This window comes from Rana temporaria, chromosome 7 (assembly GCF_905171775.1).
Source record: "Rana temporaria chromosome 7, aRanTem1.1, whole genome shotgun sequence".
In the NCBI taxonomy this organism is placed as follows: Eukaryota; Metazoa; Chordata; class Amphibia; order Anura; family Ranidae; genus Rana; species Rana temporaria.
Genome location: NC_053495.1, coordinates 113,371,508 through 113,385,896, shown reverse-complemented (window position 1 = coordinate 113,385,896; position 14,389 = coordinate 113,371,508). Strand labels below are relative to the sequence as shown.

The 14,389-nt window shown below is 41.5% G+C and overlaps 1 protein-coding gene across 1 annotated transcript in view; it reads left to right on the top strand.

Moving 5' to 3' along the window:
* The window catches only part of LOC120946211 (fibronectin type III domain-containing protein 7-like), a 63,716-nt gene that overhangs the window by 33,923 nt on the left and 15,404 nt on the right, over positions 1 to 14,389 (top strand). The window contains exons 8-9 of the mRNA XM_040361032.1: positions 2,459 to 2,719; positions 4,429 to 4,689. Coding sequence (XP_040216966.1) covers positions 2,459 to 2,719; positions 4,429 to 4,689 — 522 coding nt within the window. The remainder of the gene's footprint in view (positions 1 to 2,458; positions 2,720 to 4,428; positions 4,690 to 14,389) is intronic.

The window sequence follows — 14,389 nt, the reverse complement described above, 5'->3', positions numbered from 1 at the left end:
TGTGCCATTGATCTCAATAGTAAAGTCATCTGGGAATGGGATCGGGGAGGAGGAAATATTTCAAGCTCAGTTTTAGAAAGAGGAAGTGGTGTGACATCCATACTGATATATCACTCAGTAAGTTTGTGATACGTGAGGAGATTGAGGGGGTGATTTGAGGTGTTGAGAGATAGATCTGGGTGTCGTCAGCATAGAGGTGGTATTGGAAGCAATGGAAGATTACCATCTGGCCCAGGGAAGAGGTGTAGCGAGAAAATACAGAACCTTGGGGTACCCCAACAGAAGGAGAAAGAGAAGCAGAGGGGGTGTTGTTGTATATGACACTAAAGTGTGCTGAGATAGGAAAGAGGAGGACCAGGAAAGAGAAAAGTAACAGAAGCAAAGGGAGTGAAGTTTATTAAGAAGGAATGGGTGGTCAACTGTGTCAAAGGCAGTAGAACGGTCTCAAGCCCCATACACACTATCAGTTTTCCTGATGGTTTTCTCTTCAGGTTTACCAAAACCATCTAATATGAGGTTAAACCTTAAGCGTTTAAATTTGAATGCAATCAGGCAGGTCCTTGTACTACATGGTTTTGGTAAACCTGAAGAGAAAACCAGCAGGAAAACTGATAGTGTGTATGGGGCTTAAGAGTATGAGTATGGAGTACTGCCTATTGGCTTTAGCAGTTAGTAGGTCATTGGTGAGTTTTAGTAGGGCAGTTCCAGTGGAATGTTATGGGTGGAAGCTAGACTGTAGGGGATCGAAAAGGTTGTTGTCAGTGAGGGAGCAACTCATACGGTTGTGGACAAGGCTAATAAGAAGCTTGGGGGAAAATAGAAGCAGCAAATTGGGTCTTAAGTTATTCAAACAGGTGGGGTCCAGTGAGAGTTTTTTAGGTATGAGGGTAACCAGTGCATGTTTGAGCGAGGGAAAGGTGTCGGAAGTTGAGTGTGGTGTTAAACCTAGTGTGTTGGTTGGTGGAGGCAGAGGCGTATGTACCGTAAGACAAACAAGGCGTTTGCCTTGGGCGGCTTTTTTCGGGGGGATGGCACATGCAGCTCTAGGTGTCATGGAGTAGATGCCAGTCCTGTCATCCCTGGGGGGCCATCTTGCAGATCTGTATGAGGCTGGGGAGTAGTGGAGCTGTTATCAGAATGCTACAAGGTCGACCGGATTTTCTGGTGATTGGCATCCAGCAGGATTCACCACGAAGAAGGTGTTGGTGTGTTTGCTTGTGGCTGGTAAGATGCCTTGGTTCACAGAGGTTTGAATGAGAGGGTTTTGATTAGCGTGGTGTAGTAGGTTTGTTTAGCAGAGTGGAGTCAAGAATTGTATTTGAGAAGGGAGGATTTGTAGAGGGTGAAGTCTTGTAGGGATTTTGTTTTACGCCATGCTCGCTCAAGAGCCTGGCTGCGTCGCTTGATATTTTTGGTGTTGTCTGTTTACCAGGGTTGTAGCAGGCGAGGCCTGGTTCTACGTGTAGAGAGGGGAGGGAGTGTGTCCAGGGAGAATGACAATATGTTGTTGTAGACGGACACCTTGGGTCAACAAAATTGGACAAAACCTTAACATTTAAATTGTAAATTGTCATTTCTATTATGTTTTCCTGCTATTGAGTATAACCAAGAAGGGCATTCACAGCCTATGTCCATGTGGGTGGTATTGCTGCTTGTATGGAACACTGGGATGTTTTTCTATTCACCCGATTGAAGCAACTTTGTAAATGTTATTTTCAACACATCGTTTTGCATATCACTGAGCACAGAATTTCACACTATTGTGTTCATGACCATACATTTGATTTTTATGTTTTTCATGTCACCAATATTTTATTTAGTTTTATTTAATTATTTTATATTTATTATTATATTTATTCGTTATTGATGCATAGATGATGAAATTTATTTATATTTGCTATGTTATCTTTATTATATTATACATAGTATTGCACATGTACTAACAGCACAGGTGATTTTATGCAGATGAGTCTTTGATTCTTTTTTTGGTGCTAGCAGCTTTACCTTTGATTTATTGGTTCAGAAACACTCCATATTAAAATTATTTTAAAGGACTACATATTCCATGGTACCTTGCTACTTTCATGCAGTGATTTCTGTACTGACTTCACCCTCTGCAACTCCTTCTTTCAGCTCCTCTATAGTTCAAAAAGCAGGCTCTTTGAATTCTGTGACACAGTAGTGCCTATCAACAGGGGCGTAGTGAATATATGTCACAGAATTTAAGGAAGTAAATGTGTGGGAAAACTACATTAACATTTTCAGAGGAAGTTTACAAACTTCAACATAATTCACAGTAATAGGCTAGAAATAATTTAAATATAATGTGGAAATTATTATATAGTTCTACATTTTGACCACTGATATGCTTTAAGAACAAACTAAACTATAATATATAACTAGGTGATTTATTAGAAGTATATAAATATACATGTTTAATATTTCTCTGTTTTTTAAGCTCCTTGTGAACCACGAAATGTTCAAGCCATCATCCAATGCCAAGACAATTCTCTGGACGTTTCATGGAACCCATCAAATGGAGCTTCTTTCTACACAGCTTCAGTCTTGGGGAGCAGTGGTGTCACATACAACTGTTCCTCTGTAAACACCAGCTGTCAGATTGTAGGGCTAGAATGTGGTGAAAGCCTATCACTTTCTGTAATTGCCTATGATTTTGACTGTCCCAGTATGAGTAGTCATCCGGAAGATATTGTAACAGGTATGTTACTAACCATTTGGAAATATAGGCCGCTGGTGTTGATAAAATGATTTCAAATATTTTAAAGGTTTATTTATAAAATAATTAAAAATGAAGATCAAATGCACTTTACATTTGATCAAACTTCCTGAGCTTTTATTTCTTTTTTTAATAATTTAATTAAATATAGGTTTACTTAAGGAGAAGAATGTATTTTGTTCTTTCATTTAGGCATACATATTTATATATTTACCTTTTTAACTTGGAGCTAGTACAAGTCTGCCTACTATTGTTGCTAGTGATTTTTTTAACAATTTTTCCTTGGCTTACTATTATATGCATCCTTTTTTCCCTTTTTGTATTTTTTACTTTTCATATGTTACACGTGAATGTGAGCTAAAGACAAAATGGAATGAAGAAAGAAACCAAAAAAATCCTCAACTAAAAAGTTTTAAAACACAATGGGGGTTATTTACTAAAGGCAAATCCACTTTACACTATAAGTGTAAATTAGTGCTAAGTGCACTTGAAATTGCACTTGAAATTGCACTTGGAAGTGCAGTCGATGTAGATCCGAGGGGGACATGCATGGAAGATAAAAAACAGCATTTTAGCTTGAACATAATTGGATAATAAAATCAGCAGAGCTTCCCCTCATTTCAGATCTACCCCTCAGATTTACAGCGACTGCACTTCCAAGTTCACTTTCAGTGCAATTTCAAGTGCACTTTGCACTTGTAGTGCAAAGTGGATTTGTCTTTCGGAATGTAGTCTTCTTAAAAAACATGTATTTCATCTCATCACATAGGCTAATCAAAAAAACAAGGGGTTCAAGCCTTACCCTAGGATAGTGGGGGGGGGGGGAACCATTATTATCCTTACTTCATGGCCCTATGGCTCTAAACATGTTCTATTTTGGAGTTTTTTTTTCTCTGAATTTGGCCATAAAAACCTATTTGGAGATTACATAATCCCTAGCTCAATTTAAGACTATCCGACCAATCAGCTGTAGAGAACAGGTATAAACAGTTGTTTTGGAGAACTTTTAATGTTGTAGCGAGAGAATGTCATCAGCACACCGCAGATCTCCAGAGCAGGTTCAAATATTTATTCAACCATCACATCATTATAGCAGAAACAATATTTCAGAGCCTTGCAGGATCCCTTCATCAGGCATGTGCTTGATGAAGGGGTCCTACAAGGTTCCAAAACTTTGTTTTTGCAATAACTATGTGATGGTTGAATAAAGCTTTGAACCTGTTCTGGAGATATGTGGTGTGCTGGTGGCATTCTCTCTGCTGTTACTGTCTTTCAACCGTTGGTCACCACTGCACACATTTATATACACAGCCATTTCTGCAGGAACATGTGCATTGGGAATAGTCTGTTGAAATTATCATGTTGTAGGGTACAGGAGGATTGGATATGGGTTAAACTGAGCAGCTTCTCACACAACAGCACTGTACTTAATATTCAGATTACGGCTGGCTACTCATAAGATATATATATCAATAAGTGTCTCTTGCAAAACCCCTAATGGGCTGTAATGGAGCCAGCCATGTTTTTGGGTGGCCTTGTAAGGTTTTTTTAAATAAATTACTGATTGGTCATTCAGACATGAATAAAATGTACCTTCTTTTATTAACTAGTAAATATATGTGTGTTTTTAGTGTCCATATAATTAACTGGGATAGGTAGTAATCTAAAAATGTTCTTATTTTTTTCATTAGTTCCATGTGCACCCAATGATGTCTTAGCCCTGACCGACTGTGATACAAAATCCATTTTTATTCGATGGAGCTATAGCGAGGGGGCAGTTATGTATATCGCCAAAGCAGTGGCTACAGATGGGTCAGAACATTCCTGTGAATCTTTTGAACTAAGTTGTACACTCTCTGAATTACCATGCAGCCAAACATACATGGTTTCTGTAACTGCTTCCAACTATCAGTGTATTAGTCCCCAAAGTCCATCTTCAGAGTTCAATACCGGTATGTATCATTGCTCATTACCACCTAATATAATAGACCTATCAGGAAACATTAATACATTATTTATGTTGATTTGGGTTCATGAATTTGACAGAAAATAGACAACATATACTGGATAATGCATTTAGGTGAGTAATAAGTGCACCAGCATCCTAGTCCAACAGGGTAACAGAAATATTGTAGGTCAAGGCGAGCAGGGGAAAAGGGATTGGGGAAGCAAAGTAAGAATACAGTACCTCAGAGAGGCCAAGGGAAGTTTGGAAGGTAGTAGAGGAAGATCAGGGGTGTCGAGAAATGGGTTGGGGGGCCAGGTTAGGAGCATAGAAATAGCAGGGGGAAAGATGAGTTCCCTCTAGTCCAGAAGGGTAGGTGGGGGATAGAGAGAGAGGGTGTAGCATCTAGGCAAATTGCTCTAGGACAGATTTGTATTCTGGGGAACAGGTATATTCCAGCCAGTTAAACCATGCACAGAGCAATTGGCAGAAGTCTGCACATGTGCATAAGGCCACGTTGATTTCCTTACACTGAAGAAAATCTGTCTTTCCTTAGATGGGTACTTGCAGGCTATAGAGAAGTAGTGAGAGAAATATAGTATGTCATCTTTTTATTCAGATGAGAACAGGGGGCCTGATTCCCAAAAGAGATACGCAGACTTAACTGCTGTTCAGTCTGTGCCTAACTTTGGAAACGATTCTCAAAAGGCTTTTTCCAAAGTTAGGCAGAAAATCTGACATGTGTAAGACACTTACACGGTCAGATCTTAGGATGCAGTACCACATCCGCCACTGGGGGCATTTCTCATTGAAATGCAGCTTTGAGTATGCAAATGAGGACTTAAGCAGATTCTCAAAGCATTTCAGCATTGTGATTTCTGCGTAAGTTCCGATTTTGCTTGCACAAAACTAGGGCTGGTTTTACAATGTGTAAAGTTAGTCACACCTTGTAAAGGCCCATTCAAGCGACGGCATTTGGTATGCATTCCTGAGGGAGAACTCCACGGCAATTTTTAAATTCAAAACCGGCATGGGTTCCCCCCCCAGGAGCATACCAGGCCCTTAGGTCTGGTATGGGTTGTAAGGAGACCCCCCCTACGCCGAAAAATCGACGTAGGGGGTCCCCCTACAATCCATACCAGACCCGTATCCAAAGCACGCTACCCGGCCGGTCAGGAAGGGAGTGGGGACGAGCGAGCGCCCCCCCCCTCCTGAGCCATGCCAGGCCGCATGCCCTCAACATGGGGGGGTTGGGTGCTCTGGGGCAGGGGGGCGCACTGCGGGCCCCCCCACCCCAGAGCACCCTGTCCCCATGTTGATGAGGACAGGACCTCTTCCCGACAACCCTTGACGTTGGTTGTCGGGGGTCTGCGGGCGGGGGCTTATCGGAATCTGGGGGTCCCCTCAAATAAGGGGGTCCCCAGATACCGGCCCCCCACCCTAAGTGAATGGATATGGGGTACATCGTACCCCTACCCATTCACCTGTAGGCAAAAAGTAAAATGTGGTGGGTGCCTACCCACGTGCACCCACCACGTGGGTACCTACCGGAGCATGATGGGACGGTGATGCCTATATAAATGGGATGCAAGGCGCGCTTCCATCATTACAGTGACAAGAGGCGACGAGGCAACATCGGAAGAGGGGAGAAGAACAGAAGAGAAGAAGGTGACGTCACAGAAGACCGCGCCGGCTGCCTGTTACTAATTGAGCTAACACACAAAGATAGCAGGCAGCCAGCGCTGAAGAAGAAGGCACCGGACAGCTGGAGAAGAACCGGGGTTCGCCGAGTCAACAGCGGAGAGCGGCGAAGAGAGAAGAAGACCCCCGGAGAGCGGAGAAGCCCCCCCCCGGAGAGCGGAAGAAGAAACCCCCCCCGGAGAGTGGAAGAAGACCCCCGGAGAGTGGAAGAAGACCCCCGGAGAGTGGAAGAAGAAGCCCCCCTGGTAATAGAGCTAATAAAGAAGACAGGGGGGGCATCCGGAGCAGAATAATAAATTATTTTAAAAACCCGTGTGTTGTGTGTTTACTAACTTTTACTTTTTGCCTACAGGTGAATGGGTAGGGGTACGATGTACCCCATATCCATTCACTTAGGGTGGGGGGCCGGTATCTGGGGGCCCCCTTATTTGAGGGGACTCCCAGATTCCGATAAGCCCCCGCCCGCAGACCCCGACAACCAACGGCAAGGGTTGTCGGGAAGAGGTCCTGTCCTTATCAACATGGGGACAGGGTGCTCTGGGGTGGGGGGGCCCGCAGTGCGCCCCCCTGCCCCAGAGCACCCAACCCCCCCATGTTGAGGGCATGCGGCCTGGCACGGCTCAGGAGGGGGGGGGGGCGCTCGCTCGTCCCCACTCCCTTCCTGACCGGCCGGGTAGCGTGCTTTGGATACGGGTCTGGTATGGATTGTAGGGGGACCCCCTACGTCGATTTTTCAGCGTGGGGGGGTCTCCTTACAACCCATACCAGACCTAAGGGCCTGGTATGCTCCTGGGGGGGGGAACCCATGCCGGTTTTTTCTTTGAAAATTGGCATGGAGTTCTCCCTCTCAGGAATGCATGCTGAGCGACGCTGTCATTTTTTTTTATAATTATTTGTTTTCCCGGCGCGTATATTTTTTTTCACCCGTCGCAACTTTAGTGTCCCGTCGCAATTCTCAAAGCCGCCCGGCGTCAATTACGTTCGCGCGCTGCACGTCGGGAAAATGACGTCACACGCATGCGCAGTACGGCCGGCGCGGGAGCGCGCCTCATTTAAATTTTAAACGCCCCCCGGAGAGGAGGACCGCCTTGCGACGGCGGCACTTAAGTTACACGGCCTGAAATTTCTAGGTAAGTGCTTTGAAGATCGGGCACTTAGGTTGAGATTTTAAGTCAGTGTAACTTAACTGCTGAAAGTTAAGTTAGGCGGCGTTTTTGAGAATTTGGCCCAGGGTACCTAAGTACTGTATTTATTGACGTATAACACTCACCTTTTTACCCTGAAAATAGAGGGTAAACTGTGCCTGCGTGTGATACACAGGGGGCCGTGCAAAGTATTTTTCTGAAACTTCCCTCTTAAAGTTAGGGTGCGTGTTCTACGCCTGTGCGTGTTATACGCCGATAAATACGGTAATTGTCCTATTTGAGCAAGAAAGTGGGCGTAAAGGTATCAGGTGGTTGTATAAGAAGTTTGTGTTAGTGAGCCTGAGTGAGTGGAAGGGCCAGACTCAGAGCACAATCTATCGAATGGCATCAGTCGCTTTCATGAGGCCCCTTGTTTGAAAGTAGTAGAGCGAAAGTAAAGAATTCGCTAAAGTGGCCAGTTGTCTTTTGGGGGGGTCTATCATTTACTGAACTTCTGCCTCATCTTTAAGTCTTGTGTCTTAGATAAAATTGAATACATTTAAATTAGGTTTTGTTGTTGTTTGTATCTATCTGCCAGACCAGGGGCAAAATTGGGATTACCTAGGAAAGAGGTCTTGGGAGTGATGGCTTTGTAAGGGTCTGGTATCTGGTCCCCCATTGTCAAAATGCTTTGAGATGAAAGCCAGGTGGTTCTTAAGTTTTTTATTTTGTTTCATATTTACCCAACAGAGGAAGCTACAATTATCTGTTTTAAGGTGCTCCATTGTGGTCATATTATCTACACCAGGCCAACACCCTGGCTATATGAGTTGTTTGACAGCATTTTAGAAGGTCTGGGAAAGCCATTTTCTCATGTTTCTAATGAAGGGTAAGATGGTTGTATGGGGTTCTTGAATAGGTGTGGTCCCAGATATATTGTTTAAATTCCCTGTGCAACAATTACAGTGCCTTGAAAAAGTATTCATACCCCTTGACATTTTCTAAATTTTGTCACCTTATAACCAAAAACGTAAATGTAATTTATTGGTATTTTATGTGATAGACCAACACAAAGTGGAACATAATTGTGAAGTGAAATGAAAATGATAAATGGTTTTCAATTTTTTTTTACAAATAAATATCTGAAAAGTGTGACGTGCAGCCACCTTTATTCTAAAATCCAGTGGAACCAATTGCCTATAAATGTCACCTAAGTGAACAAACAGCTTCATGAAGGCCAAGTAACACACCACACAGATCGGGTATAAAGAGGTGGAGAAGTTTAAAGCAGGGTTAGGTTAAAGAAAAATATCCAAAGCTTTAAACATCTCACGGATTACTGTTCAATCCATCATCTGAAAATGGAAATAGTATGGCACAACTGCAAACCCACCAAGACATGGCTGTTCTCCTAAACTGACAGGCCAGGCAAGGAGCAAACTAATTAGAGAAGCAGCTAAGAGGCCCATGGTAACTCTGGAGAAGCTGCAGATATCCACAGCTCAGGTGAGAGAATCTGTCCACAGGACAACTATTAAGCCCCATACACACTATCAGTTTTACTGCAGGTTTTTCTCTTCAGGTTTGCCAAAACCATATAGTGCAAGGGCCTGCCTGATTGCATACGAATTGAAACTCTTAAGGTTTGACCTCATATTAGATGGTTTTGGTAAACCTGAAGAGAAAAACCTGCAGGAAAACTGATAGTGTGTTTGGGGCTTTAGTCGTGCACTCCACATATCTTGCCTTTATAGAAGAGTGGCAATAAGAAAGCCATTGTTGAAAGAAAAAATACAGAGATTAGAGATACAGCATAAAAAAAAACAGAAGTAGGTTGGGGAACGGAATTAACACATTTAAGAAGACAAGTAGCAGACCTCCTACGATACAAGGCTGAAGCAGTTCTACAATACTCAGAAAGGATGTCGTATAATTCAGGAGATAAATGTGGGGAGTTACTGGCAAGAAAATTAAAAAAACTACAGACACGGTCATATGTCCCATTTATTAAAACAAAAGCGGATCAGAAACTTTATCTTTCTAAAGAAATAGCGCAAGAATTTAGGAAATACTATGCTTCTTTATATAATCTTCAAGAAATAGTGAACCCACCTGGGACTGTCGAGAAATATATATCTTCCTCATGCTTAACTAGACTAACATCTCCAGAATGTAGAAAATTAGAAAAACCAATTACCTTGGAAGAAGTGCAAACAATAATGAAAACAATAAAACATGGTAAGGCACCAGGCCCAGATGGGTTCACTATACAATACTATAAAAGTTTCAGCACACAACTGGGAACATATATGACTAAGGTATTTAATACAGTAGGTCAAACGTGGATACTTTCATCGGAGGCCCTGATGGCACATATTACGGTCATCCCGAAAGAAGGGAAGGACCCAGGGGTATGTAGCAGTTATAGACCAATATCCTTACTGAATGTTGACCTAAAAATAATGACAAAGATTTTGGCATCCCGCATACAGCCCATGCTCTCCAAACTTGTCCACCTAGATCAAGTGGGGTTTATACCAACTAGAGAAGCGGGAGATAGCACTATTAAAGTCCTAAATGTGATATATCAAGTAAATAAAAAAAAGATATCGAGTGTTTTCCTGAATACGGACGCAGAGAAAGCATTCGATAAAGTAAATTGGAAATTTATGTTGGAGACTTTAAAACAGATGGGACTAGGAGAGCGGATGGTACAGTGGATAGCCGGGGTGTATGCGGGGCCCAGGGCCTTGGTTAAAGTAAGGCCCCCTGTCGCCTCTGTTATTTGCATTGACATTGGAACCATTGTTAAATAAGATTCGACAAAATAAAGATATCGCTGGTATTGAACTTGGGGGAAGAGAATATAAAGTATCGGCATATGCAGATGACATGCTTTTCTCTTTAGCAACACCACAAATTTCGTTACCAAATTTAATGAAAGAAGTAGAACTTTACGGGAAGATGTCGAATTTAAAAATTAATTATAGCAAATCGGAGGCGATAGGGATAGCACTCCCGGAGTTCATTAAAAGCGGCTTGGTAGATAGTTTTAAGTTTAAATGGACGACTAGAGCATTGAACTATTTGGCCCCCAGACTTAAAGGAGATTTTAGATTTAAATTTTAAACCATTATTGGGCACAATTAGAACACTGCTAGAAGGCTGGAGTAGAGGGATGCATTCATGGTTTGGGAGATGTAATATTTTAAAAATGAGTGTAGTTCCAAAAATTTTATATCTTTTTCAAGCTCTTCCAGTTCAGATCCCCATGTCATACTTCAACCAAGTCCGGATGATATTCACAAAATTTATATGGGCATGTAAACGGCCAAGGATTGGCAGGAAATTATTGACCCTACCCAAGGGGGCGGGGGGAATATCAGCACCCGACATCTTAAAATATTACCAGGCCACCCAATTGGGGAGGATAGTAGATTGGAGTAGACATGGGGATCATAAATTGTGGATCGAGATGAAGCAAAAAATGTGCCCCATACCTTTAACCCCCTTGGCGGTAAACCCGAGCGTGACTCGGGGTAGGTTTCCAATGTTAGGATCGGTATCCCCGAGTCATGCTCAGGGTGGACGTGCAGAGTGTGCAGCGGCGCGGCTTACCTTCTCGCTGGATCCACAGGCAAGTTACTTACCTTGTCCCTGGATCCAGCGATGCCACCCCGCTGTGTGAGCGAGCGGGACCTCCTCGCTCGATTCACAGTGCCTCTGTGTGCCGCCGATCTCCGTTCCCTGCGACGTTACGGGAGCGGAGAACGGCGCCAAATTAAAAAAAGTAAACAAACACAATACATACAGTATACTGTAATCTTATAGATTACAGTACTGTATGTAAAAAATACACCCCCCCCCCCTTGTCCCTAGTGGTCTGCCCAGTGTCATGCATGTACTTTTATATAATAAAAAATGTTCTTTCTGCCTAAAAACTGTAGATTGTCCAAAAGTGTCCCTTTATGTCAAAAATGGTTTTAGATCAGCTAGAAAACAGCGATAATAAATAATGACAGCGACAATTCTGCAACTGAGCAAATTTCAGTGATTTTGAGTTGATTACATTATTGAATAATTTTTATTATAATTATATTATTATTTGTTATAATTATTTATAATTATTTATTATATTATAATTTATAATTTTGTTTTAAAAAAAAAATCATACCCGGGATGCCTACAAGACTCTTGCTTGGTCAGATTTAAGTGAGTTATTTCTAAAAATTACAGGCCTACAGTATAAAACGCCAAATTTCCTTGCAAAATAATTGTACCGCTTTTGGTACGTAATTCCAGACAGAATCATACCGCCAGGGAGGTTAAATAGGGCAATATGGTGCTATGATGCACTACCTCATACAGTTAAAACCCACCCTAAAATAGGTCCAACTCTATGGACAGGCAATAAAGTATGTCAGAACCCAAAGTTCTCTACTAAAAGTTCCCCCCTCTATCCGATTGTAGGAAATATAGAGTTTAAACAAGGCATGGAATCCCAGATATTTAAAAGATTAGGAGAGAAAGGTATATTTCAAGCCTCGCACTTTATGGGAGAAAGGGGGTGGCTAACAATAGGGGAATTAATACAAAATGGGGGACGCTGGGAAATACCGATATGGCAAGCACGGCAGGTTCGACATTTCTTGGAAACTCTAGGGGATGCAGAAGACTTTAATCGGGCATTAACAAAGTTCGAGGAATATTGTGGAGGGGATGAACCACTCCACCATATGGTCTCTAAAATGTATATATTGTTGACTGCACCCCCAGATGACTTCAAGATGACATGCCTGACCAAATGGGAAAGAGACTTCGGACAAACATTTTCCCCAGTACAATGCCAGAATATTATAGACCTGGCGCTAAAATCATCAAGGTGTACGAAAATACAAGAATTAAATTATAAAATATTAACGCGGTGGTATTATACACCAGCACGTCTAAATACATTTTTTTCAGATGTCCCGGATAGATGCTGGAGAGGGTGTGGGGAGAAAGGGACAATGATACACATATTTTGGGGCTTCCCATTAATAAGACAATTCTGGCAAACAGTTCAGAGAATTATCCGAATATTTACGGAATATGAGATCCCAGATGACCCGGCTTTCTGTCTGCTACATCATACACAAATTCCTCCAAAAAGATATATGAAGTCAGTAATATGTCATTTGATGAATGCAGCCAAAAGCTGTATTGCAATAAATTGGAAAGATCCTAAAGTACCTCCAATCTTAATGTGGCTGAAAAAAGTAAGGAAAATAGGAATAATGGAGAAACTTTTGCCAATGACGATAGAAAAGAAAGAACGAATAAAAAGGATATGGGCACCATGGGAGTCATTTATACAATCTGAGGAAGGTAAAAACCTATTAGGGGAGCAGGAATAAGAACAAGGAAGATAAGGGGATAGAGAGGGAAAAAAAGAGAGAAAAAAGGAAGTTTGATTGAAAATCATAAAGATCTGTTTCTGTTTTTGTTGGTTTTCTGTTTTCGTGTTTTTTTTTATTTTTTTAATTTATTTATTTTCTCTCTCTCTCTGCGCCATTGGTGCACACGGCGCGGAGAGGGGAAGATAGGGGTCTTGAGGAGGGGAAGGGGTGAGGGAAATGGGGGAAAGAAATGGGGAAGGAGGAATTGCGGAGATGGAGAGGGAATTAGCGTAAGAAAGAGAAAAGGGAGGGAAAGAGAGATATGTATATATATGTGTATGTATGTATATATATATATATATATATATATATATATATGTATATGTATATATTAGAGCTTAAGTTGTTAAAGATACATTTATATTTCCCTCTGATTTAACATATGAAGGGCAATAGAGTTGAAGAGGATGATGTAAAGTATATATATATATATATATATATATATATATATATATATATATATATATATATATATATATATATATATATATATATAATGTTTGTATTGTATTGTCATTTGGACTCTGTATGGTCCTTTTGTCTTTATCTCTGTATACCTCCCATGTTTAAAAATAAAAGAAATAGAGAATAAAAAAAAAAGAAAGAAAGTCATAAGAAGTTCCCTTTGCAGTTTTTCGAGAAGCCATGTGGGGGACACAGCAAACATGTGGAAGAAGGTGCTCTAGTCAGATGAGACCTAAAATGTTACTTTTTGGCCTAAAAGAGTAACGCTATGTGTAACAGAAAATTAACACTGCACATCCCCCTGAACACAACATCCCCACCGTGAAACATGGTGGTGCAGCATCATGATGTGGGGATGCTTTTCTTCAGCAGGGAAGCTGGTCAGGTTTGATGGGAAGATGGATGGCGTCAAATACAGGACATTCTAAAAAAAAAACTGTAAAGCCGCGTGCACACGATCGGTTTGTCCGATGAAAAAAGACAGATGGATTGTTTTCATCGGACAAACCGATCGTGTGTGGGCCCCATCGGTCTTTTTTCCATCGGTGTAAAAAAATAGAACATGTTTTAAATTTTTCCTATGGATAAAAAACTATAGGAAATTCTGATCGTCTGTGTGGAACTCCATCGGAGAAAAATCCAACGCATGCTCAGAATCAAGTCAGCGCATGCTCGGAAACATTACATTTCATTTTTTTGGCTCGTCGTAGTGTTTTACATCACCGCATTTTGGCACGGTCAGAATTTAGTCTGATAGTGTGTATGCAAGACTGATGAATGTCAGCTTCATTGGATAACCAACGAAAAAATCGGATTTGATTCCTTCATAAATCCAATCATGTGTACAGGGCATTAGAGTCTGCAAAAGACTTGCGAATGGGGCAGAGATTCACCTTCCAGCAGGACAATGACCATAAACATACAGCTACAATGGAATTGATTAGATCAAAGCATAAGCTGTATTAGAATGGCCCAGTAA